This window comes from Schistocerca gregaria, chromosome 4 (assembly GCF_023897955.1).
Source record: "Schistocerca gregaria isolate iqSchGreg1 chromosome 4, iqSchGreg1.2, whole genome shotgun sequence".
In the NCBI taxonomy this organism is placed as follows: Eukaryota; Metazoa; Arthropoda; class Insecta; order Orthoptera; family Acrididae; genus Schistocerca; species Schistocerca gregaria.
The window spans coordinates 263802885-263828862 of record NC_064923.1 but is presented as its reverse complement, the minus strand read 5'-3'; the positions used below and the strand labels follow the sequence as shown (position 1 = coordinate 263828862).

The 25978-nt window shown below is 43.0% G+C and overlaps 1 protein-coding gene across 1 annotated transcript in view; it reads right to left on the bottom strand.

The window, feature by feature from the left end:
* Positions 1 to 1285: 1285 nt before the first annotated feature.
* The window catches only part of LOC126267683 (facilitated trehalose transporter Tret1-like), a 50867-nt gene continuing 26174 nt past the window's right edge, over positions 1286 to 25978 (bottom strand). Inside the window, exons 2-4 of the mRNA XM_049972985.1 lie at positions 20107 to 20515; positions 15467 to 15909; positions 1286 to 1591 (exon numbers count right to left, since the gene is read on the bottom strand). Coding sequence (XP_049828942.1) covers positions 1286 to 1591; positions 15467 to 15909; positions 20107 to 20515 — 1158 coding nt within the window. The remainder of the gene's footprint in view (positions 1592 to 15466; positions 15910 to 20106; positions 20516 to 25978) is intronic.

The following is a 25978-nucleotide window of genomic DNA, read 5'->3' as shown; positions in this document are numbered from 1 at the left end:
AAAGATAATACTAGTCGCCGAAAGAAATCTGCTTGTAACAAATACAGGTCTTAATCTGAGATGATTTCTCAGCATTTATTTCTGGAACAGCAGTACTGAACCACTGATTGTGGGAAAACCAGGAAATGGGAGACTCGAAGCGTTTGAGATGCTGAAAATTTAGGATCTGATTAGATAAGAAATGATGACAATTGGCAAGAAAATAAATGCTGTTAATTAATCTGATGCAAACAGATTTTGCTGGAGACTTTATCTTCGATGAGAACAGAAACTGAAGTAATGAATTAAAATTTGTAACACAGCCAGAATCTGAACCCATGCCTTCTGCTTACTGGGAAGGTGTGTTATCCACTACTCCACCCTGGCATTGTTGCTCACACACTTTCACGATTTACCCTATTCCAATGCTGGGCTGCTGTTCCAATATTGGAGAGCCGTAGCAATACTGACGATTTAAGAAGGGGGAAATAGAGATAGGCTGAGATATGAATTGAAGTTTGTGTTAAGGAGGGCACTGGACTTAGGTATTACATGCAAGCGTATTAGCCACAATGCCAGGGTGGTGTAATGGGAAACACATCTTCCAAGTAAGCAGGAGACCTGCGTTCAAGTTCCGGTCTTGCCACAAATTTTATTACTTCAGCTACTGTCCTTCTCGAAAATACCGAAAACCCTAACTAGAGAGACGACAGGATGACATGACACGGGGAACCAAAGAGGAAAAGAATGAAGATTTTGGTTTAAAGTTCCGCTGACGATGAGGTCATAAGAGACAGAGAACAAGTTTTCAGTGAAGAAGGATAGGGAAGAAAATGGGTTGTGCTGTTTCAATGGAAACTTATCGGCGTTTACCTTAAGCGATTTGAGAAAGTCACAGGAAACCTAAATCTGGATGATCACCTGCAGTTTTGAGCCGCCGTCCTCCCGAATACGACTCGTATCTTACTGCTGTGCCACCTCGCTTGATGGGAACCATAGAGGGGTCAAGAGTTGCGGGAGAAGATAGACGCTGCAGGTAACAAATAATTGAGGACGCTGCTTGTAACTGCTACTCTGAGGTGGAAGGGACGATACAGGAGAGAAAGTCGTGAAGAGACGCATCAAATCAGCAAAAGACGCAAGAAGCCTACAATCTGCATCGATGTGAATATTAAGAAAGACTTTTTGTTATGTTTATTTATTCTCAATGCAGGGAATTCCTCGCTGTTTAAATATTAATTTACGGTCATACTCCGACAAACTGGAGTCATTCATGTGTTTCTTTCGTGCACAGCCAGAAAAATGGCTACTTTATCCCTTCGTCTTCTTCACCCTCGAAGTGCCGTGTGATCTCGACGAAGGTGCGGCCCCTGGTCTCCGGTACAAAGAAGAAGGTGAAGACGAGACCGACGACGGCGCTGGCCATGAAGAGGAAGAAGACGGAGTAGATGCCCGCGGCGTCGCTGATCACCTGGAAGAGCTTGCTGAGTGTGGTGGTGGTGATAGCCAGCGCCACAGACACGATCCCGGTGGCGACGCCCTTCACCTCCGACGGGAACACCTCGCCCACGACGGCCCACGGCAGCGGGCCGATCCCCAGGATGTTGAACACCTGCACGGAGGATGGCTCCCGTCAGCCAGCAGCCATGCACGGCTGCAGGAAATCGTGCAGGAGGGAGCAAGACTACAAAGTTGTCATTTTTGATATGGGTTGTTCACTTGAGACCTCTCTGAACTTAAAATGTGCTTAAAAAAACTGCGGTTTGCAGCATCATGTAAAGCAACTTATAATATTTTGCGTACATTCATTTACAAACAATTTCTTTCATTTTGTTTCATTTGCTAAATAATTACCAGAAATGACTACACCTCAAAAAAGTGCACAGTGCGTAGTGTGGTATGTGGAACCATAATATCCCATTGCTATTCAGACAAACGTTCACCGTAACTTTCAAAGGGAGCCACCTCATATTAATACGATTAGGGCCTGTTATGACCAGCAAAGGCAAACCTACATTTCTAACATTTGTAGACTTAGAGAAAGCTTTTCACAATTTTGACGGTAGTACTCTCTTTCGAAATCTAAAGATAGAAGGGGTAAAATACAGGGAGCGAAAGGCTATTTACAATTTGTACAGAAACCAGATGGCAGTTATAAGAGTCGTGGGGCATGAAAGGGAAGCAGTGGTTGGGAAGGGAGTGAGACAGGGTTGTAGCCTATCCCCGATGTTATTCAATCTGTATATTGAGCAAGCAGTAAAGGATACAAAATAAAAATTCGGAGTAGGTATTAGAAACCGTGGAGAAGAAGTAAAAACTTTGAGGTTCGCGGATGACACTGAAATTCTGTCAGAGACAGCAAAGGACCTGGGAGAGTAGTTGAATGGAATTGACAGTGTCTTGAAAGGAGAAGATAAGATAAGATAAAACAGGGGGAGGCGTGTTTATAGCGATAAGAAGTGCAATAGTATCGAAGGAAATTGACGGAGATCCGAAATGTGAAATGATTTGGGTGAAGGTCACGGTTAAAGCAGGCTCAGACATGGTAATTGGATGTGTGTATAGGCCCCCGGGCTCAGCAGCTGTTGTGGCTGAGCACCTGAAGAATAATTTGGAAAATATTTCGAGTAGATTTCCCCACCATGTTATAGATTTTAATTTGCCGGATATAGACTGGGAGTCTCAAACGTTCATAACGGGTGGCAGGGACAAAGAATCCAGTGAAATATATTCGAGTGCTTTGTCTGAGAACTACGTTGAGCAGTTGAACAAAGAACCGACTCGTGGCGATAACATAGTAGACCTTCTGGTGACAAACAGACCCGCACTATTTGAATTAGTTAATGCAGAACAGGGAATCAGCGATCATAAAGCGGTTACTACATCGATGATTTCAGCCGTAAATAGAAATATTAAAAAAGGTAGGAATATTTTTCTGTTTAGCAAAAGTGACAAAAAGCAGATTACAGAGTACCTGACGGCTCAACACAAAAGTTTTATCTCAAGTACAGATAGTGTTGAGGATCAGTGGACAAAGTTCAAAACCATCGTACAATATGCGTTAGATGAGTATGTGCCAAGCAAGATCGTAAGAGATGGGAAAGAGCCACCGTGGTACAACAACCGAGTTAGAAAACTGCTGCGGAAGCAAAGGGAACTTCACAGCAAACATAAACATAGCCAAAGGCTTGCAGACAAATAAAAATTACGCGAAGCGAAATGTAGTGTGAGGAGGGCTATCCGAGAGGCTTTCAATGAATTCGAAAGTAAAGTTCTATGTACTGACTTGGCAGAAAATCCTAAGAAATTTTGGTCCTATGTCAAAGCGGTAGGTGGATCAAAACAAAATGTCCAGACACTGTGACCAAAATGGTACTGAAACAGAGGATGACAGACTAAAGGTCGAAATACTAAATGTCTTCTTCCAAAGCTGTTGCACAGAGGAAGACTGCACTGTAGTTCCTTCTCTAGATTGTCGCACAGATGACAAAATGATAGATATCGAAATAGACGACAGAGGGATAGAGAAACAATTAAAATAGCTCAAAAGAGGAAAGGCCGCTGGTCCTGATGGGATACCAGTTCGATTTTACAGAGAGTACGCGAAGGAACTTGCCCCCTTCTTGCAGCGGTGTACCGTAGGTCTCTAGAAGAGCGAAGCGTTCCAAAGGATTGGAAAAGGGCACAGGTCATCCCCGTTTTCAAGAAGGGACGTCGAACAGATGTGCACAACTATAGACCTATATCTCTAACGTCGATCAGTTGTAGAATTTTGGAACACGTATTATGTTCAAGCATAATGACTTTTCTGGAGACTAGAAATCTACTCTGCAGGAATCAGCATAGGTTTCGAAAAAGACGGTCGTGTGAAACCCAGCTAGCGCTATTCGTCCACGAGACTCAGAGGGCCATTGACACGGGTTCACAGGTAGATGCCGTGTTTCTTGACTTCCGCAAGGCGTTTGACACAGTTCCCCACAGTCGTTTAATGAACCAAGTAAGAGCATACGGACTATCAGATCCATTGTGTGATTGGATTGAGGAGTTCCTAGATAACAGAACACAGCATGTCATTCTCAATGGAGAGAAGTCTTCCGAAGTAAGAGTGATTTCAGGTGTGCCGCAGGGGAGTGTCATAGGACCGTTGCTATTCACAATATACATAAATGACCTGGTGGATGACATCAGAAGTTCACTGAGGCTTTTTGCAGATGATGTTGTGGTGTATCGAGAGGTTGCAACAATGGAAAATTGTACTGAAATGCAGGAGGATCTGCAACGAATTGACGCATGGTGCACGGAATGGCAATTGAATCTCAATGTAGACAAATGTAATGTGATGCGAATACATAGAAAGATAGGTCCCTTATCATTTAGCTACAAAATAGCGGGTCAGCAACTGGAAGCAGTTAATTCCATAAATTATCTGGGAGTACGCATTAGGAGTGATTTAAAATGGAATGATCATATAAAGTTGATCGTTGGTAAAGCAGATGCCAGACTGAGATTCATTGGAAGAATCCTAAGGAAATGCAATCCGACAACAAAGGAAGTAGGTTACAGTACGCTTGTTCGCCCACTGCTTGAATACTGCTCAGCAGTGTGGGATCCGCACCAGATAGGGTTGATAGAAGAGATAGAGAAGATCCAACAGAGAGCAGCGCGCTTCGTTACAGGATCATTTAGTAATCGCGAAACCGTTACGGAGATGATAGATAAACTCCAGTGGAAGACTCTGCAGGAGAGACGCTCAGTAGCTCGGTACGGGCTTTTGTTAAAGTTTCGAGAACATACCTTCACCGAAGAGTCAAGCAGTATATTGCTCCCTCCTACGTATATCTCGCGAAGAGGCCATGAGGATAAAATCAGAGAGATTAGACCCCACACAGAAGCATACCGACAATCCTTCTTCCCACGTACAATACGAGACTGGAATAGAAGGGAGAACCGATAGAGGTACTCAGGGTACCCTCCGCCACACACCGTCAGGTGGCTTGCGGAGTATGGATTGTAGATGTAGATGTAGATGTAGAACAAAAGCAAAACGAGGATAACGGAATATAGTCGAAAAGTCGGGTGATGTTGAGGGAATTAGATTAGGAAATGAGAGTATGAAGGTAGTAAAGGAGTTTTGCTATTTTTGGAGAAAAATAACTGATTATGGTCGAAGTACAGATGATATAAAATGTAGACTGGCAATGGCAGGGGAAGCGTTTCTGAAGAAGAGAAATTTGTTAATATCGAGTATGGATTTAAGAGTTAGGAAGTCGTTTCTGAAAGTATTTGTATGGAGTGTAGCCATGTATGGAAGTGAAATATGGACGATAAATAGTTTGGAGAAGAAGAGATAGAAGCTTTCGAAATGTGGTGCTACAGACGAATGCTGAAGATTAGATGGGTAGATCACATAACTAATGAGGAGGTATTGACTAGAATTGGGGAGAAGAGTAATTTGTGTAACAACTTGACCAGAAGAAGGGATCGGTTGGTAGGACATGTTCTGAGGCATCAAGGGATCACCAATTTAGTATTGGAGGGCAGCGTGGAGGTTAAAAATCGTAGAGGGAGAGATGAATACACCAAGCGGATTCAGAAAGATGCTGGTTGCAGCAGGTACTGGGAGATGAAGAAACTTGCCCAGGATAGAGCACCACTGTGAGCTGCATCAAACCAGTCTCAGGACTGAAGACCACAACAACAACAACGACCAGCTGCTAAGCACTGTAACTGTAAACTGTCAGGTTTTGACAGAAAACGCACATCTGATGAACTGGGACAGGAAGTCAGAGAGACTACCAAAGAAGCCGATCAATGTCCTTTATCTGAGCATCACGAGAGCTAAACATCCATCATTCAACAGTTTACAAACTGCTCCATAAACGACTTCACTTGCATTCTTACAAAGTTCAAACTGTGCAAGCACTGAAGCAAAACGAGTTGCTGTTTCGTCACGAATATGCTATTAAGACAGGGGACTGGATTGGACGAAAAAGCCAATTATCTGGAACTGTTTTCCCTGACTAAGCAATCTTTCACACAGGTGGGTAGTTTAGTCAGACCAATATGTCAGAGACAACGAGAGGATGAATGTGTGGTATGCGCTCATGAAAACAGGATAATTCAATCATGTTTCTCCGTCAAGCAAACAGCAACAGAAAAAGTTTATCTGGACATGCTTGTGCAACTTGGGGTCCCTCAGCTTTTTGCTCTTCAGCCAGTAGGAAGGTGCACCAGTACACTGGAGTTTACACGTTCGTGACTTTCTGGACTGAACATTTCCACAGCAGTCCATCGCACTTGATCAACCAATCGCGGGGCTGCCACACCGGACGCATCCCCTCTGGATTTCTTCCCAACAAGTTAAATGAAAGATATTGTCTATGCTCGGCTGCACATAATCATGGCGATCTCCGCAGAAGAATTGTAGATGCAATAGCTTCCATCACGCCAGAAATGCTCGTGCTCACACGGATTCAAATATAGTATTGTATTTTATGAGCTACAAAAGGAGATCGTGTGGGAGAATATTAATTTTTTATTCAAAACTTTTCGAGTTGTTTTATATGACGCCTCCAACCGCTAGGTCCCATGGCACTCCTCCTTAAATTACATTTGGAAATCGGTGTTGCTTCACGTGGACGCCCTCTATAGCGTAATTTTTTCCACCGTGTACAAACATTAGGAACTGATCGATGAGAGGATACGGAAAAAACGGTCTAGTGAACCTAAGTTCGAAAATGCATGGTTTTCATGCTAGAGACCATTTATTCAGTCATACTTCGTTACAGAGACTGCGCACTAATATGCGCTGTACCATGCAGTCACAGATAAACATGCGTGGTTTCCTCCCAGAGAGTGGGACTGTTCCTCATAGGTCATTCTGTAGTGCTCTTTCCTGCCTTAGTAACTGCTAATGTTATGTCCGGTTCAGTTCTGTTGCTCACACACCTTGTAGTGGATGTGAGACAGTGTTGTACACATACACCGACATGGTGTTTATTTACGAACAGGCAAAATCGGCAAAGGGCGGCAGGCAGCAAGTTCGAATCAGACCTACCCCTGCCGACAACAACAACTGCATTCAATGTTTGCAAAAGTGTTTCCCCGTTTGTCTGAGACAGGGTCATTTCAGGAAGCAGGAAATAATGAAGGACGTACTAGAAATGTTCGGATCCAGACTTGAGGCAACCGCTCTGTCACTACCAGGCAGTTGGCTCGCCCGTACAGGGTAGTCCACGACAACTGCTACTACCCTTATCAGTTACAGCGACTGTGGGGCTTACTAGCGACAGACTTTCCAAATTGGGAGCAGTTTCGTCACTGGTTTCTTCAACATGCAAGCACGATTCCGGGATTTGTGCGATCTATCTTATTCACAGATGAGGCCACCTTTATGCGGAGTGGTGTCTTCAACTTTCATAACAGTCTTCTGTGGGACAGTTACAGGAATTTCATGGTATAGTGACAGCGAATCATCAGTACAGCCGGAATGTGTGGACCGGGATAATTGGCGACCATACTTTGAGACCAGCCATCCTTCCCAGTCGCCGGAACTATAGGAGTTTCTTGCTGGTTACTTTGCCTCCCCTGCTGGAAGAAGTGCCATTGATGATCCTAAGGGTTGTATGGCTCCCACATGATGGTGCTCCAGCCCACTTCACCGTTAACGTATGGACGCATCTCAGTCATGCCTTCCCTGGTCGAGGTCCTGTTGCATTCCCTGCTCGTTTACCGGATTTCAATCTGGGCGATTACTGGTCATGTGGCCATCTCAAAACTATCGTGTATGCAGAGACCATTCCAGATGTGGAGACACTGGAGCAGCGTATTCATGCTGCCTTTGACAGTTTTTGGATGCAGTCTCCCCAATGTGAACGTGTGAAGCAGAACATCTAACAAGTCCGTTGGCATAGCTGTTGGATATAGACAAATATTAGCTCGACCATTAATGGCGGAATTAAGGTAGCCAGAAATTCGATGTGATACATTTGGCTTCTTGACTAATGCTATGGTCGCTGTCCACTGGCTAGACAATAGCCGAGGGTATTGCTTCCATACACTGCAGTCTGTCTACTTTACTTCGATTCCACATGGCGAAAAGAACTGGACTGCTCTACAAAACAGAGGCACTATAAATTGCTGTAAGGATGCATGGCTTGGAACCATACTGCACAACCTTATATAGATTCAAACAGCTCCTTACAGTGCAGAAATAACATGTCAAGTTCTTTGACTGGAATTTTGGTTGAAACTAGGTTCACTTGCTTCAAATGGTTCAAATGGCTCTGAGCCACGGATCGTGCAGCCACGTCTTGATTCCTGACTCAATAGATGGGGACGTTTTCAAGACAACAACCATCTGCACGAACAGTTCGATGACGTTTGCAGCAGCATGGACTATCATCTCGGAGACCATGGCTGCGGTTACCCTTGACGCTGCATCACAGGCATGAGCGCCTGCGACGGTGTACTCAACGACGAACCTGGGTGCACGAATGGCAGAACGTCATTTTTTCGGATGAATGCAAGTTCTGTTTACAGCATCATGATGGTCGCATCCGTGTCTGGCGACATCGTGGTGAACGCACATTGGAAGCGTGTATTCGTCATCGCCATAGTGGCGTATCACCCGGCGTGATGGTATGGGGTGCCATTGGTTACACGTCTCGGTCACCTCTTGTTGGTATTGACGGCACTTTCAACAGTGGACGTTACATTTCAGATGTCGTACGACCCCTGGCACTACCCTTCATTCGATCCCTGCGAAACCCTACATTTCAGCTGGATAATGCACGAACGCATTTTGCAAGTCCTGTACGGGCCTTTCTGGGTACAGAAAATGTTCGACTGCTGCCGTGACCAGCACATTCGCCAAATCTCTCACTAACTGAAAACGTCTGGTAAATTGTGGCCGAGCAACTGGCTTGTCACAATACGCCAGTCACTACTCTTGATGAACTGTGGTATCGTGTTGAAGTTGTGTAGGCAGCTGTACCTGTACACGCCATCCAAGCTCTGTTTGACTCAATGCCCAGGGGTATCAAAGCCGTTATTACGGCCACAGGTGGTTGTTCTGGGTACTGATTTCTCAGGATCTATGCACCCAAATGGCGTGAAAATGTGATCACATGTCAGTTCTAATACTATATTTGTCCAATCATAGGATCAAATAGGTAAAAAGACGAGGGCTAGTAGAAACTCTTGGGTAACAGAATAAATATTGAATTTAATTGATGAAAGGAGAAAATATAAAAATGCAGTAAATGAAGCAGGCAAAAAGAAATACAAGCGTCTCAAAAATGAGATCGACAAGAAGTGCAAAATGGCTAAGCAGGGATGGCTAGAGGACAAATGTAAGGATGTAGAGGCTTATATCACTAGGGGTAAGATAGATATTGCATACAGGAAAATTAAAGAGATCTTTAGAGAAAGGAGAACCACTTGAAACCCAGTTCTAAGCAAACAACGGAAAGCAGAAAGGTGGAAGGAGTATATAGAGGGTCTATACAAGGGCGATGTACTTGCGGACAATATTATGGAAATGGAAGAGGATGTAGATCAAGATGAAATGGGAGATACGATACTCCGTGGAGAGTTTGACAGAGCACTGAAAGACCTGAGTTGAAACAAGGCCCCAGGGGTAAACAACATTCCATTAGAACTACTGACAGCCTTGGGAGAGCCAGCCCTGACAAAACTCTACCATCTGGTGAGCAAGATGTAAGAGACAGGCGATGTACCCTCAGACGTCAAGAAGAGTATAATAATTCCAATCCCAAGGAAATCAGGTGTTGGCAAATGTGAAAATTACCGAACTATCAGCTTAATGAGGTACGGCTGCAAAATACTGACGGAAATTCTTTACAGACGGATGGAAAAACTGATAGAAGTCGACCTAGGGGAAGATATGTTTGGTTTCGGTGGAAATGTACGTGAGGCAATACTGACGCTACGACGTATATTAGAAGAAAGATTAAGCAAAGGCAAACCTACGTTTCTAGCATTTTTAGACGTAGAGAAAGCTTTTGACAATGTTGATTGGAATACTCTCCTTCAAATTCTGAAGGTGGCAGGGGTTAAGTACAGGGAGCGAAAGGCTATTTACAATTTGTACAGAAAGTCTAAACATTCTTGGTGATGTCTGTTTGTTCTATATCGTGACTTCGTACCACTTTCGCTCAACGACGCTCTGAGCGTGTTTTTTAGAGAATTGACTAGTTTGAACCTGGGACCTGTTGCTGGTAAGGAGACGCCAGACCACACATGACATGTGGAATTCAGAAGAGTACAGTGAGACTAGTGATGATATAACCAAATACTAAATGGTCTCAGCGTCAGCTCCACTGCACTCCCTGTAAAAGAATCTTAATACTAACTAAATTTAGTGGAAAGGTTTCTAGGCTTTCCTATTTTTAGTTAGCTGGTAAAATAACGTCGAAGAAGCACTTACATTTACCACTGGAAATTTTATTCTACCCACAAAACATCGTTTATAAATTGCACTATTGAAAAATGGAAATGTTTTAATACAGGATGGTAAAAACCAACTGCGTTCAACAAAAATGTGAACGAATATTCCCTGAATGGATTTCCAAGTTCTACAATCGATCGAAGGATGACCTATGCCATATCACATCTATAATCTAGGTTTAATTTAAGTTTCACAAAAGAGAAAACTATCAAAATGGTCTACAGTGACCCTCAATTATCTTTAATTACTTATTTAACTTGTCGTAAATTACAGTGGCTGATGTGGCTTCTCCATAACTATATAAAAGAAAAATCATCGCGTTTCAGATCTGTTCTTCAAGTGGCAAATGTGAACACCATAAGTTTTAATTACGATCGACACTAGTATTACGCAAAAAGGGTTAAAAGATGAGACTTCTGCAGTTCTGAGTGTAGCTTTATGCGCTGTTATGCGGCATAGCGTGCGTTCATTACCTTGTCGGTGTTCGTCAGGGGGGCGGCGGCCGGCGCAGCAGCCATCCAGCTCGCCTTCTCGGAACTAACTCTCTTCTAACTTCTCGTTACTACAATTTACCGAAGTTGGTTTTAAAAAAAACTATCTGGCTGTGTTTTCATCTGACCAATCAGGGTCTCAATGCTAACCTTATGCTCCGCCTACAAAAAATCTGTCTATCCAATGAGAAACGTTATACTTTTCGTGGTGGGGCAATGTTTTTAAAGTTTGCAACGTAACAGAGACGCTAAAAAGTCTCACACTAAAACCTGCACCTGGTGTGGTCCTTTTAGCGTTATCCTAAGATCTATACTGTTCTTCTGGAGGGCTCTAGCTTTTAACATGGGCTGGGGGGTGGTCCTTGACGTACCTGAGACGCGAAAAAGTCTCACACTAAAACGTGCGGGTTGTGTGGCCCTACTGGTTAGCTGGCGCCGTAGGTGTCCAGACCTTCCCTTATCGTAGGGCCTTTTAGCTTAACACGGTTCTGCTCTTGGCTTCTGTCCTCGTTTCTCCCCTCGGAACAGCGTCGGTCTCTGGGTGGGAAGGTACGACATGCATTTAGGTATTCTTGTGTTAGTCTGTGGTATTCCATTTGCTCACTCGTTACTTGTATTACTTTGGTTAATTTAATGTCACGATTTATTCGGAGCTATGTGACATACTAGTAGATTTGCTTATTATGTCAGGGTTTTCATGGAAGGTGTTGGATTTTCCTGACACCTTACAAAAGCAGATGGCATTAATAAGAGTCGAGTTACATGAAAAGGAAGCAGTGGTTGGGAAGGGAATGAGAAAGGGTTGTAGCATATCCCCGATGTTATTAAATCTGTGTATTGAGCAAGCAATAAAGGAAACAAAAGAAAAGTTCGGAGTAGTTATTATAATCCAAAGGAGAAGAAATAAAAACTTTGAGGTTCGCCGATGACATTGTAATTCTGTCAGAGAGAGGAAAGGACTTGGAAGAGCAGTTGAACGGAATGGACAGTGTCTTGAAAGGAGGATATACCTTGATCAACAAAAGAAAAACGAGGAAAATGGAATCTAGTCCAATTAAGTCGGGTGATGCTGAGGGAATTAGATTAGGAAATGAGACCCTTAAAGTGTAAAGGAGTTTTGCCATTTGGGGAGCAAAATAGCTGATGATGGTCGAAGTAGAGAGGATATAAAATGTAGACTAGCAATGGCAAGGAAAGAGTTTCTGAAGAAGAAAAATTTGTTAACACTGAGTATAGATTTAAATGTCAGGAAGTCGTTTCTGAAAGTATTTGTATATAGTGTAGCAATTAATGGAAGTGATACTTGGATTATAAATAGTTTGGGCCAGAAGAAAATAAAAGCTTTCGAAATGTGGTGCTACAGAAGAATGCTGAAGATTAGATGGGTAGATCACATAACTAATGAGGAGGTATTGAATAGAAATGAGAAGAGAAGTTTGTGGCACAACTTGACTAGAAAAAGGGATTGGTTGGTAGGACATGTTCTGAGACATCGAGGGATCACCAGTTAATATTGGAGGGCAGCATGGAGAGTAAAAATCGTAGAGGGAGACCAAGAGATGAATACACTAAACAGATTCAGAGGGATGTAGGCTGCAGTAGGTACTGGGAGATGAAGAAGCTTGAACAGGATAGAGTAGTATTGAGAGCTGCATCAAACCAGTCTCAGGACAGAAGACCACAACAACTACAACAACAACAACAACATATTTGTCCAATGAATACCCTTTTATCATCTGCATTTCTTCTTGGTGTAGCATTTTTAATTGCCAGTCGTTTAAGTACAGCAAAAAGAAGGCAGATATCAGTACAAATTTTTATGAATTCAAAACAGAATATTATTCTAATGATAAAAATCTTTATTTAAGATTTTAGTGGAATTTTGAATTGATAGAAAAACGAGACAAAACCTAAAACATACTCACAGACATCATTTCGAAAGTTAAGTTCTTTGGAGATATCTCTGAGGCTCTTGAAATAAAGGCAGTGATCAGGTAAGGATACTGATTATCACCATTTCTTTCATATGGTCCTCGAAGAATCTCTGACTTTGGAAGAAATAACTGCAATACATTTTGTGAAGAAAGGAAACAATCAGAAAATGAAGTGTTGGCTTTTGCTGATGATCTTGCTTTTTTAGCCAGAAACTGAAAGGATGCACAAAGAATGCTGGAGATCTTTATCGCTGGAAAAATTGCTCTCAAAGTATTGCGTGGAAAGACGGAATATATGAAACAAAGGCACCAAATGGAGAATTATTTGAGGTTTATTATGCCAAGATTGAAATAGGAGATAAATTCAAGTTCTTAGGAGAACTGATCCAACCCAGTGGTCTGTGTAAAGGGACAATATAAGGAAGAGGCAGCAAGCAAGATCTTTCTTATAAACTACCACAGAACAGGTTAAAAAATGAGTGGTACTTTACAAGGCCAAAAATCAGGTGCTGTAATTCGGTTATAAAACCAGAAGGACTATATGGTTCAAAATGTCTTATTTTAAATATACACTCCTGGAAATGGAAAAAAGAACTCATTGACACCGGTGTGTCAGACCCACCATACTTGCTCCGGACACTGCGAAAGGGCTGTACAAGCAATGTTCACATGCACGGCACAGCGGACACACCAGGAACTGCGGTGTTGGCCGTCGAATGGCGCTAGCTGCGCAGCATTTGTGCACCGCCGCCGTCAGTGTCAGCCAGTTTGCCGTGGCATACGGAGCTCCATCGCAGTCTTTAACACTGGTAGCATGCCTCGACAGCGTGGACGTGAACCGTATGTGCAGTTGACGGACTTTGAGCGAGGGCGTATATTGGGCATGCGGGAGGCCGGGTGGACGTACCGCCGAATTGCTCAACACGTGGGGCGTGAGGTCTCCACAGTACATCGATGTTGTCGCCAGTGGTCGGCGGAAGGTGCACGTGCCCGTCGACCTGGGACCGGACCGCAGCGACGCACGGATGCACGCCAAGACCGTAGGATCCTATGCAGTGCCGTAGGGGACCGCACCGCCACTTCCCAGCAAATTAGGGACACTGTTGCTCCTGGGGTATCGGCGAGGACCATTCGCAACCGTCTCCATGAAGCTGGGCTACGGTCCCACACACCGTTAGGCCGTCTTCCGCTCACGCCCCAACATCGTGCAGCCCGCCTCCAGTGGTGTCGCGACTGGCGTGAATGGAGGGACGAATGGAGATGTGTCGTCTTCAGCGATGAGTGTCGCTTCTGCCTTGGTGCCAATGATGGTCGTATGCGTGTTTGGCGCCGTGCAGGTGAGCGCCACAATCACGACTGCATACGACCGACGCACACAGGGCCAACACCCGGCATCATGGTGTGGGGAGCGATCTCCTACACTGGCCGTACACCTCTGGTGATCGTCGAGGGGACACTGAATAGTGCACAGTGCATCCAAACCGTCATCGAACCCATCGTTCTACCACTCCTAGACCGGCAAGGGAACTTGCTGTTCCAACAGGACAATGCACGTCCGCATGTATCCCGTGCCACCCAACGTGCTCTAGAAGGTGTAAGTCAACTACCCTGGCCAGCAAGATCTCCGGATCTGTCCCCCATTGAGCATGTTTGGGACTGGATGAAGCGTCGTCTCACGCGGTGTGCACGTCTAGCACGAACGCTGGTCCAACTGAGGCGCCAGGTGGAAATGGCATGGCAAGCCGTTCCACTGGACTACATCCAGCATCTCTACGATCGTCTCCATGGGAGAATAGCAGCCTGCATTGCTGCGAAATGTGGATATACACTGTACTAGTGCCGACATTGTGCTTGCTCTGTTGCCTGTGTCTATGTGCCTGTGGTTCTGTCAGTGTGATCATGTGATGTATCTGACCCCAGGAATGTGTCAATAAAGTTTCCCCTTCCTGGGACAATGAATTCACGGTGTTTTTATTTCAATTTCCAGGAGTGTAGTAAGATAGTTGGAACAATCTGAAGAAGGGGAAGGTCCCCCCAAAAATTCAGGGAACCCAGAAGACTAATGATGGCTCTTAAAAGAAAAAGAAAACGGAACAGTTTCACGAGTACGCCGGAAAGGTAACAGGCGCTAGGTGGATACAACGTTCGAAATTTTTCAATTTTTGAATTTTATGGATACCTAAGTAAGGAGAGAGGAAAACTAGCTGAGCAAAAAGACCTTCAGTTAAATAACATATTAAACATACTAAATGCATCTCTAAGTGGGTGTAAAAGCTCGAAATAGATGAACATATACGTATTGCACCAGAAAATATCCAAAAAAGCCTTACGCAAGTTACAGTTTTTGATATTAATTATTATACACCCTGTAAATGACATGAACAGCGAGGATTCCAACATACTTCTCTACAGCTACATTTGTCGATGAATCTCCAGGCAAGATAACATGGTATGCCTGCTGGAAGTCAGGGAATGGACCACGAGACTGAGTCCTGTTGCGTATGATGCCATTGGTCTCACAGGTGAACAGAAATTGGTTTTGTTGTTGGCGTAAACTAGGGGCGCAGTTTACATACTGAGATGATACTCACGATAAAAGCAGCCATGGCGGCAAGTGGAAGCCACTGCACTGCAGTGAGGTCTGCACGCACCACGTCCTTGAGGTAAAAGAGGGTGGCGAGTGTGGCCATGGTGAGGCTGCAGCCACTGAGCGAGAGCAGCAGCAGTGGCCGGCGGCCAGCGCGGTCTGCCAGCAGAGATGTGGCGACGCTGCTCACTGTCTGCACTGCCGCTACGATGATGGCGCACACGTCTGCATCCAGCGCCACGCCCGACTGCTGGAAGATCTCAGTAGTGTAGCCCATGAGCACACTCAGGCCCGCGAACGACTGCGTCAGGATCAGCACCACGCACACGACCAGAGCCCGCCGGCTGCCGCGCCGACACACCAGCTGGCCCAGCCGCTCCAGCCACGACCGTTGGGTCTCTGTCCCAACAACACATTGTTGGCTTTTGTTCCTCTGCAGCTGCACTGCTGTGCCATTTTATTGCAATCAAACCATAAGCAGTACATCTAATCATCTCCACTTCCCTAGACTCTACCTAACACTCTAAGACATCCCAATAATCCCTCCAGCTCCTCCTAAATCGAATTACATCTGGAAGTATTCAATGTTTCCTCAAGGTAAATCCTTCAAAATCTCTGGCAATACTTCTACTATGTACCTCCGCCACTCTCATCGTTACATCACACACCTATCGTATTAGTTAACGCAGTATACTACCTCAACCTAATTCTCAACTGGCTATGAATACTGGAATCTCACCTCTTTACCATCCAATAGGAAGATCACAATGGGTAGTAACTAGTGACTGGTTGAACATGGAAATCGCACACTATGCCATTGTTGATTGGTTAACTGCTCTAATGTAATTTTCTAAATCCTTACACCATCTTCCTTGTCCTGCATTCTCCATCCATTTGTCCACCCCCTGTCCATAAACTCGACTACAACAAGTACATTGTTTCATCTCTAATACTACAACAAGTACATTGTTTCATCTCTAATATACGATCCTGATTTCTTGTTGCTCCTTTACCCTTACGTCTCACCCACCCTCCATCTACACATACTCTGCATCTCATCTCCTGAATTCATAACTGCATCCAACTCCCTGTCCAGAGAAAGAAATCTATCTTGACACTTATCCATCCTATCAAATCCAAATCTTCCTTCCAGTCGTATCCTGTATCACAGCTCCCTGTCTCCCTCTCTTTACTGCCCCTTTCCTCCCTCTCCCCTCTCGATATCACAGCTGAGTCTACAGCCCAGTCCCTTCTCTACACGCTACGACACTACAGAATATCTAAACATTCCAAAAATGGTTCAAACGGCTCTAAGAACTATGGGACTTAATATCTGAGGTCATCAGTCCCCTACACTTAGAACTACTTAAACCTAACTAACCTAAGGACATCACACACAACCATGCCCGAGGCAGGATTCGAACCTGCGACCGTAGCAGCAGCGCGCTTCCGGACTGAAGCGCCTAAAACCGCTTGGTCACAGCAGGCGGCCAAACTTTCCTTTTTAACTATGAAACAAACCCTTTGAAAAATTATGAAAGACTGTGCTGGTAAACTACATTATTTGATACAGAAACAACTAAGTAAAACAAAATGTACTCAAGACAGTTGTCTCTTTACTTATTCTGATTATCACTAAACTGACACAGAATATTTTTAGCGCAATGCAATCTGACTTTCAGTAATCCCTACAAAAGAATGGTCCTGACTAACAATACCCTATACCTTTCATGAATCACTTGCTTTACAAAAATCTTCGTTATTCGAACTACTGCAATACAGCGAGCGCCAATACTGCCAGCTAAATAAAAGATTCAAACTACTGAAGGCACTAACTACTGATAGGCATATGCATTTTGATAGGGAACTAACAATGTATTTCCCTTACTGCCCAACACTACTCAAGCGAATATACCAACAATGAGTCCAACCAGCCGCAGATTACACACAGTGCAGTCAGCGATTTTCATATAGAGCGCTACGTGGCGTTACCAACATAAAACACTAAACAGCCTACTTACAACTATTTCTTCCCTATGCATATTCTTCAAGTTTGTGTGAAATGTAGCCATTCTTCTTAATACTGTCACCTTTCTGCACCATCTTATTATTTGTTTTGTATTTCATTATATAGGTTCCTTAATTCAGAAAGTAAAGCGTGACAAATACATTTTAATAATTGTAAAAGGCTATCTAAAATTATGTGCTTTTTAATCACGTATTTTAATATGGTTTTGGCTGAAGGGAGAGACTCTTGTATTGCTGAGGCAAGGGGGATGAAACAACAGTTAAGAAAAAGCATTTTCAAAAGCGTGAGGTTTACAACTACTAGTTCATGAGGATGTTCTATGATAGTGGGAAGCACTTACTGCAACTGAAAAAAGATTACAGTTACTTTTCTACGAAAAAGGAATTGTATTTATAAAAACGAATCGTTTAAAAAGTACGGACCTGTGGCTCTGTCGCTAAAAGTGTACCTTGAGCCAAATTGACTGAGGAGCCAACATTCCTCGAACTTCAGACGACTTTCACTTATGTCAGTTATCTGTATGATTGCAGAACATATTTATTTCTTGGTTATAATTACTTTCTTGTAGATTCAATACTGATGTCTCCATAATTTGCACCAATTCTTACACATTGTTGATGATATTTCGTAGACAGAGAATTAGAACAGTTAACTATAGACAATAAGCTGTGTATGACTGTGATTGCTGTCCAGAGATGACATCTAATGTACATGGCAGTAAAGCCACCAGTTCCTCGATGCTAGCACATCATCCTAGCCCCATTTGGTAGTCAGCAATAATTAATTTTGCTAACGATAATTACCATCAATGGTTCAGAAGAGATAAATTTTGTGGAAGTAAAAGCAGTTATTGTGTACTTACAGTTGTGATAGCTGATCTCCTCATTGACCGTTGCTTGCTAAAATTCAACTGAAATGGATCAGTTACAGTTGTTGTTGCGGTCTGCAGTCAAGAGACAGGTTTGATGCAGCTCTCCATGCTACTCTATCCTGTGCAAGCTCCTTCATCTCCCAGTACCTACTGCAACCTACATCCTTCTGAATCTGTTTATTGTATTCATCTTTTGGTCTCCCTCTATGATTTTTACCCTCCACGCTGCTCTCCTATACTGAATTAGTGATCCCTTGATACCTCAGAACATGTCCTACCAACCGATCCCTTCTTCTAGCCAAGTTGTGCCACAAATTTCTCTTCTCCCCAATTCTATTCAGTATCTCCTCATTAGTTATGTGATCTACAAATCTAACCTTCACCATTCTTCTGTAGCACCACATTTCGAAAGCTTCTATTCTCTCCTTGTCCAAACTATTTATCGTCCATTTCCATACATGGCTACACTCCATACAAATACTTCAGAAACGACTTCCTGACACTTAAATCTATACTCGATGTTAACAAATTTCTCTTCTTCAGAAACGCTTTGCTTGGCATTGACAGTCTACGTTTTATATCCTCTCTACTTTGACTATCATAACATTTTGCTCCCCAAATAGCAAAACTCATTTACTACTTTAAGCCTCTCATTTCCTAATCTAATTCCCGCAGCATCACCCGATTTAATTCGACTACATTCCATTATCCTTGTTTTGCTTTTGTTGATGTTCATCTTATATCCTCCTTTCAAGACACTGTCCATTCCGTTCAACTGCTCTTTCAGAACCTTTGCTGTATCTGACAGAATTACAATGTCATCGGCGAACCTCAACATTTTTATTTCTTCTCCATGGATTTTAATACCTAATCCGAATTTTTCTTTTGTTTCCTTTACTGCTTGCTCAATATACAAATTGAATAACATCGAGGATAGGCCACAACCCTGTATCACTCCCTTCCCGACTACTTCTTCCCTTTCATGCCCCTCGACTCTTTTAACTGCCATCTGGTTTCTGTACAAATTGTAAACAACCTTTCGCTCCCTGTATTTTACCCCTGCCACCTTCAGAATATCAAAGAGAGTATTCCGGTCAACATTGTCGAAAGCCTTCTCTAAGTCTACAAATGCTAGGCACGTAGGCTTGCCTTTCCTTAATCTATTCTCTAAGATAAGACGTAGGGTCAGAATAGCCTCACGTGTTCCAACATTTCTACGGAATCCAAACTGATCTTCCCCGAGGTCTGCTTGTACCAGTTTTTCCATTCGTCTGTAAAGAAATCGTGGTAGTATTTTGCAGCTGTGGCCTATTAAACTGATAGTTCGGTAATTTTCACATCTGCCAACACCTGCTTTCTTTGGGATTGGAATTATTATACACTTCTTGAAATCTGAGGGTATTTCGCCTGTCTCATACATCTTGCCTCTTGTCTCATACATCGACAGTTATGATTAGGGATTGCAATTAATGTTAATAAGCTCTCCAAGAAGAAAATCCATCACTACATAAAAATAGCCGCTCAGCATGGAGCTAAGTGTTCATTGCAATGTTCTTCATCTGTCACGTACATGTCTCTCAATTTATGGTCTGCTATCTTCTGATGGAGCGGGAAACTAAATTTTTAGGCAATTTTCATCGTATGTTCAATTAATAATGCCATATAATTTTATACTAACAAGCAAAACAACCATTATCAGTACAGCTGTCTGACGTGAAATCCAACGTAAGGTGGAGTCCCTCACCTCGCTGCTCCCTGACGTACTTCAGCACAATGCCTAGCTCCTCCTGGATGGCTTCCTCAGACAGAGCACCTCGCAGCCGCCTCAAGGCGCTCTCGGCTTCCTCGTCCCTTCCACGCAGAGCCAAGAAGTAGGGAGATTCAGGCATCCAGAGGAAGCCCAGCATGAAGAGGACTGGCACGGTGGCCGCCACGATGGCCACTGCCGAGTAGGACATGTAGGGCCCCATGCTGTAGGACACGAGGAAACCGACACTCATGGCGAACTGGAAGACGGTGGCCAGCATACCCCGCACCTTGGCCTCGGCCACCTCCCCCACGTACATCGGTACCAGGCAGATGCTCGCCCCAATGCCCAGACCAGCCACCAGCCGTGATGCTATCAGCATGGCCGCCGAGTCAGCGAACAACACCTGTCGGCCAACAACAAATGGTTCAAATGGCTCCAAGCACTATGGGACTTAACATCTGTCCCCTAGACTTAGAACTACTTAGACCTAACTACGAGGCGTGTTTTTTTAAGTAAGTACCATTTTGAAATTCAAAAATGACGTGCTAAGATATCTCAATAATTTTATTTTTGCATGAAAGCCTGTACCTTAATCTACTTTTCTACATAATTTCCGCCAATATTGAGGCGCTTGTCATGTAGTTGTACCAGTTTTTGAATACCCTGCTCATAGAAGTCTGCCACCTGACTTGTTAACCACTGCATCACCACTGTTTCGACTTCGACGCTGACCGTCCAGGTGTTTGTTCAAGTGCAGGAACAGATGGTAGTCACTGGGCGCAAGACCGCGGCTGTACGGAGGATGATCTACAGCTTCCCATCGAAAAGATGTAATGAGATCTTTGGTCTGATTCGCCACATGCGGACGGGCATTGTCTTGCAGCAAAACGATTCCCGTGCTTAACAGGCCACGTCTTTTGTTCTGAATTGAACGGCGCAGATTGTGCAATGACTTACAGTAAGCTGCTCACTTTTCTGGGTGAATCTGAATGCCGCCATTCCATCGACTGCTGCTTTGATTCTGGCCACCCATGTTTCATCGCCCGTAATAATCTGACTTCAGAAATCATCACCATCGTTGTGGTACCGCTCAAGCAAAAGTCAATGCACTGTCTAAACGTTTGGTTTTGTGCACATCCGTCAACATTTTCGGTACCCAACGTGCTCACAATTTTCGGTAATTCAAGTGCTCGGTCACAATGCCATAAAAAATACTACGAGAAACGTCAGGAAAGTCATCCAGCAAGGAGGAAACCGTAAAGCGTCTGTTTTCTCTCACCTTATTGTCCACTTCCTGCACCAAACTTTCATTAACCACCGAAGGACGGCCACTCCGTTGTTCATCAAGCACATTTGTGCGGCCATCGTTAAATGTTCTCACCCAATTTCTTACCATTCCATCACTCATAATGTTTTCTCCGTAAACTGCACAGACTTCACGATGAATATCAATAGCTTTTAGGTTCAGATGGCACTAAGCACTATGGGACTTAACATCTGAGGTCATCAGTCGCCTAGACTTAGAACTACTTAAACCTAACCAACCTAAGGACATCATACACATCCATTCCCGAGGCAGGATTCGAAACTGCGACCGTAGCAGCAGCGCGGTCCTGGACTGAAGCGCCTAGAACCGCTCGGCCAGATCGCTTTTAGGCCTTTAGCACTAAGAAATCTCATAAACGCCCTACTTCACAGTCGGCGTGATTCACGATTATCGGAGGCATCTTAAACACTCAGTACACCACGTAAACAAGGAAGAATCAGATTGCAATGGTGTCAGTGCGTAGATTACAGATGTAGGTACCCAGTGCGCATGCGCAAAACGCCGACCGCAGCACTGCGGTCGCAGTGTGGCAAAACGGTGCTTGAAAAACAGGCCTCGTACCCTAAAGACATCACACACGTCCATGCCCGAGGCAGGATTCGAACCTGCGACCGTAGCAGCAGCGCGGTTCGGCACTGAAGTGCCTAGAACCACTCGGCCACAGCGGGCGGCGGCCAAAAACAACAGTCAAAAAATTTGTTACCTTTTACCATGTTTCCCCCTCCTTTCACCTACTCATATGAACGAACACTGTCAGAGTTTAAGTGCTCCAAATGATTGCTACATCACAGAATTAGTGCATGATGATTTTTCTTTTTAAAATTCAGTCTTGATCACACCACGTATGTTACAACAACATAGGTGACCGGTTTCGGTCATATGACATGACCATCATCAGACCTGTACTTTAATTTGGAAAGTAATAGAAACGTTACTAGATTGACAATAAAATATGACAAAATGGTTATAAGGATAAAATACAATAATACGCGTTATACCTATGGCATCCTTCGGAGATGGTAGGTGGAGCACTCTTCTCAGCTGCTGTCATGTCAACTGGTGCCAGCAAGTGACGAGTATACGCTTAAGTATGAAGATGCTCCGTCTACCTCTTCTCCCTCCACCTCACGTCAACCAATCAGTATAAAATGGTTTCACATAATCGATAAAAAGTAAAAAAAAGTACAATAATAACATAAAAATAGTTATGTATAAAATATCTCTTTACAACCATGCAATTACTTAAATATTGTATAAAATATCAATAAAATATCAATTAAGAGCTTTACAATAACTGTACAGACGATGTATTTTAAAGCTTTTGATTGACATTTTATACAATATTTAAGTAATTGCATGGTTGTAAAGAGATATTTTATACATAACTTTTTATATTATTATTGCACTTTTTTACGTTTTGACTATTATGTGAACATATTTTATACTGATTGGTTGACGTGAGGTGGAGGGAAAGAGGTAGGCGGAGCATCTTCGTACTTAAGCGTCACTTGCTGGCACCAGTTGACATGACAGCAGCTGAGAAGAGTGCTCCACCTACCATGTTTGAAGGATGCCATGGGTATAACACGTATTATTGTATTTTATCCTTATAACCATTTTGTCATATTTTATTGTCAATCTAGTAACGTTTCTATTACTTTCTAAATTAAATTACAGGTTTGATAATGGTTAAGTGATATGACTGAAACCGGTCACCTATGTTCTTGTAACATACGTGGTGTGATCAAGACTGAACTTTAAAAAGAAAAATTTTAAAAATGTTGATCACTGTTCCAAAAATGTTTATTAAAATAGTGCATGATGGATCTTAAATCACTTAATATTCTTCTATACCCCTAATATTCACTCATTCATCGTGTTCTGTAAATATTAGATTCGGACGTAAGTTTGTAGCATTTCTCCACAAGTTTAATAATCACAACAGATACGCTTAACAGAGACTTCAATAATCAATAATACGTTCTCCTTCAGTATCTACACAAGTATGCCAATTGTGGGGTAACTTTTCGATTTCACGACTGTAAAAAGCATGCAGCTTTGAGGCGAAAATGTCGTTGAGTCATGAATGGAGCATATTTTCTTCCATAATGGAAGTCCCTTCAAGGTTGTTTGATAGGGAGCAGAAAAATTGAAAACCTGAGGGTGCAAGATCAGGTGAATAAGGTGGATGCAGAATGACTTCCCGACCCAACTCTTGTATAGTGTTTTTTTTACGGTCTAGCAGAAAGCAGGCGGGTGTCATTGTGGAGTAGCATCACTTCACGCACTGTTTCTGGTCGTTGTTCTTACACTGCTCTGCAAAGATATCTCAGTTGTTGACAATAAATGTCAGCAGTGATGGTTTCACCTCGCAGAAGTAATTCATAGTACGTTACACTGTCGCTTTTCCACCAGATACATAACATTATCTTTTGTGGTGGCACGCACGTCTTTGTATGGGGAGCTGCTGCTTTGTTTGGGCTCAGCAATTCCTTGATTTCTCTCATTTTAGCATAAAGACAACATATCTCGTCACCAATAACGATACAGGATAGGAGTGGTCGATATTTTTCATGAGCCAGTTGATGACGAGCTAGCAGAGATGCTCCTAATTTTTGCGATTTTGACTTAGTGTGCGGTACACATACAACTGATTTTGGAATCTTCCCTGTTGCATGAAAATGTTGCACAGTGGTGGAATGATCACAGCTCATCAGATTTGCCAGTTCTCGAGTTTACTGGCGTAGATCATTGTGGATTAATGTGTTTAAGCGATCTCGATCAAACGCCGAAGATCTTCCTGAATGTGCAGAGTCACAAATGTTAAAACCATCCTCCTTAAAACGAGAAAGCCATTTTCTTGCCGTGCTCTGGCTAATGGCATTATCCCCGTACACGGTGCAAATGTTTCTGGTTGCCGCCGCTCTTGTCATCCGTCTGCTGAACACAAACAGAAAAATATGTCGGAAATGTTCCTATTTATTCAATTGGCCCTCCATTTTCTAGCATCCACGGCTCCATTCACTATCTCCAAATGAAAACTGACAATATGTAAATTCATATACCAAGAGTGAACTATAAATAAAAAATATCAATCGATAAATAAACCCATAGCAATCGGAATACCAACATGCAACACAAAAACGCTACGAACGTATACACCATGCTAATACTATCAACAAGGAGAAGCCCAAGGGACGTGAAACGAGTCAAGGTATAGATAAAAAAATAATATTGAAACCATGTAACCTTAATGTGTATGCTGTATTATCAGCAAAATATCACAACAATGCTCAATTTTGCTCATGCTTATTACAGCTAAATCTATTCGAGTAAAGCAGAAAGAAAATTGGTACTCTGCAAAATGCTGTTACCTTCTCAGTTTACTATACAGCTGCTGCTTACCTGCAATTAGTAGCTTAATATTACTTGACTGCAATGGTGTTTCTCAAAGAAAATGAGTCCTATTTACGGGACAGTACTGCTTGCCATGCAGCTTGACAAGCTAGACAACAACTTGCCATGTAGGTGATAGAACATTTCAATCATATAATCCAGATATTCAGAAAGTTTGTAAAAAATGCCTAATAAGAAATTTTTTTTCAATTCTCAGTTTCATGTTTTATTGTAGAGTATTGCAGAGCAGAGCTTGTTGAATACCTTTCCAAGCAAGTTGTAGCACCATCCCACAACCTAGACAAGGAGATAGAGCCTAGATGAAAACTATTTTTGTGTCTTTTATTCAGCCGAAACTAATTTTTGTTGTCGACAATGACAGCATTAAGGAACGACTGAACTGTATCAATTACAAGTGGGTTAAAAAGATTTCTGCAATGTGTACAGTTATGTATTTTACACAGTATTCCTATTGCTCGCTTATGCTGAATATACACTTTATTTGCTCTAGATTGACTCCATAGAATACCATTCCACAGGACAACTATGCTTCTGAAGGTATAACACGCGGAATTGAGCTTCGTATGTTGACTGCGTTTTAACTTGGTATCCAGTAGGAAAAAAAAAAGGCTTCAAATGGCTCTTAGCACTATGGGAATATTTGAGGTCATCAGTCCCCTAGACTTAGAACTTCTTAAACCTAGCTAACCTAAGGACATCACACACATCCATGCCAGAGGCAGGATTCTAACCTGCGACCATAGCAGCAGCGCGGTTCCACACTGAAGGGCCTAGAACCACTCGGCCACAGCGGCCGGCCAGTATCCAGCCGGACACGAAGTTATTTTTCACAATGTGTTTCATTGGCGTATGGTACTAACAGGTCACTACTGATGTTTTGGAACTGCATGAGTCTTTGCGAGAATAAGGCACGAGCCACTTTTATGCGTCTCCAGCGAAATCTAAGCTGTGTCTGTTGAGGCTGAATCAATCTACAAGTGTTAACCACTGAAAATGCTTCATCAAAGCGACTTTAGTCCCAGGACAAAATCTGCATATACTATTTCAAAAGATGAAGGTATTACAACCCTGTCCTGAACAAATTATTATGGTGTTACACAAATAAACATTCTGGAGACAGTG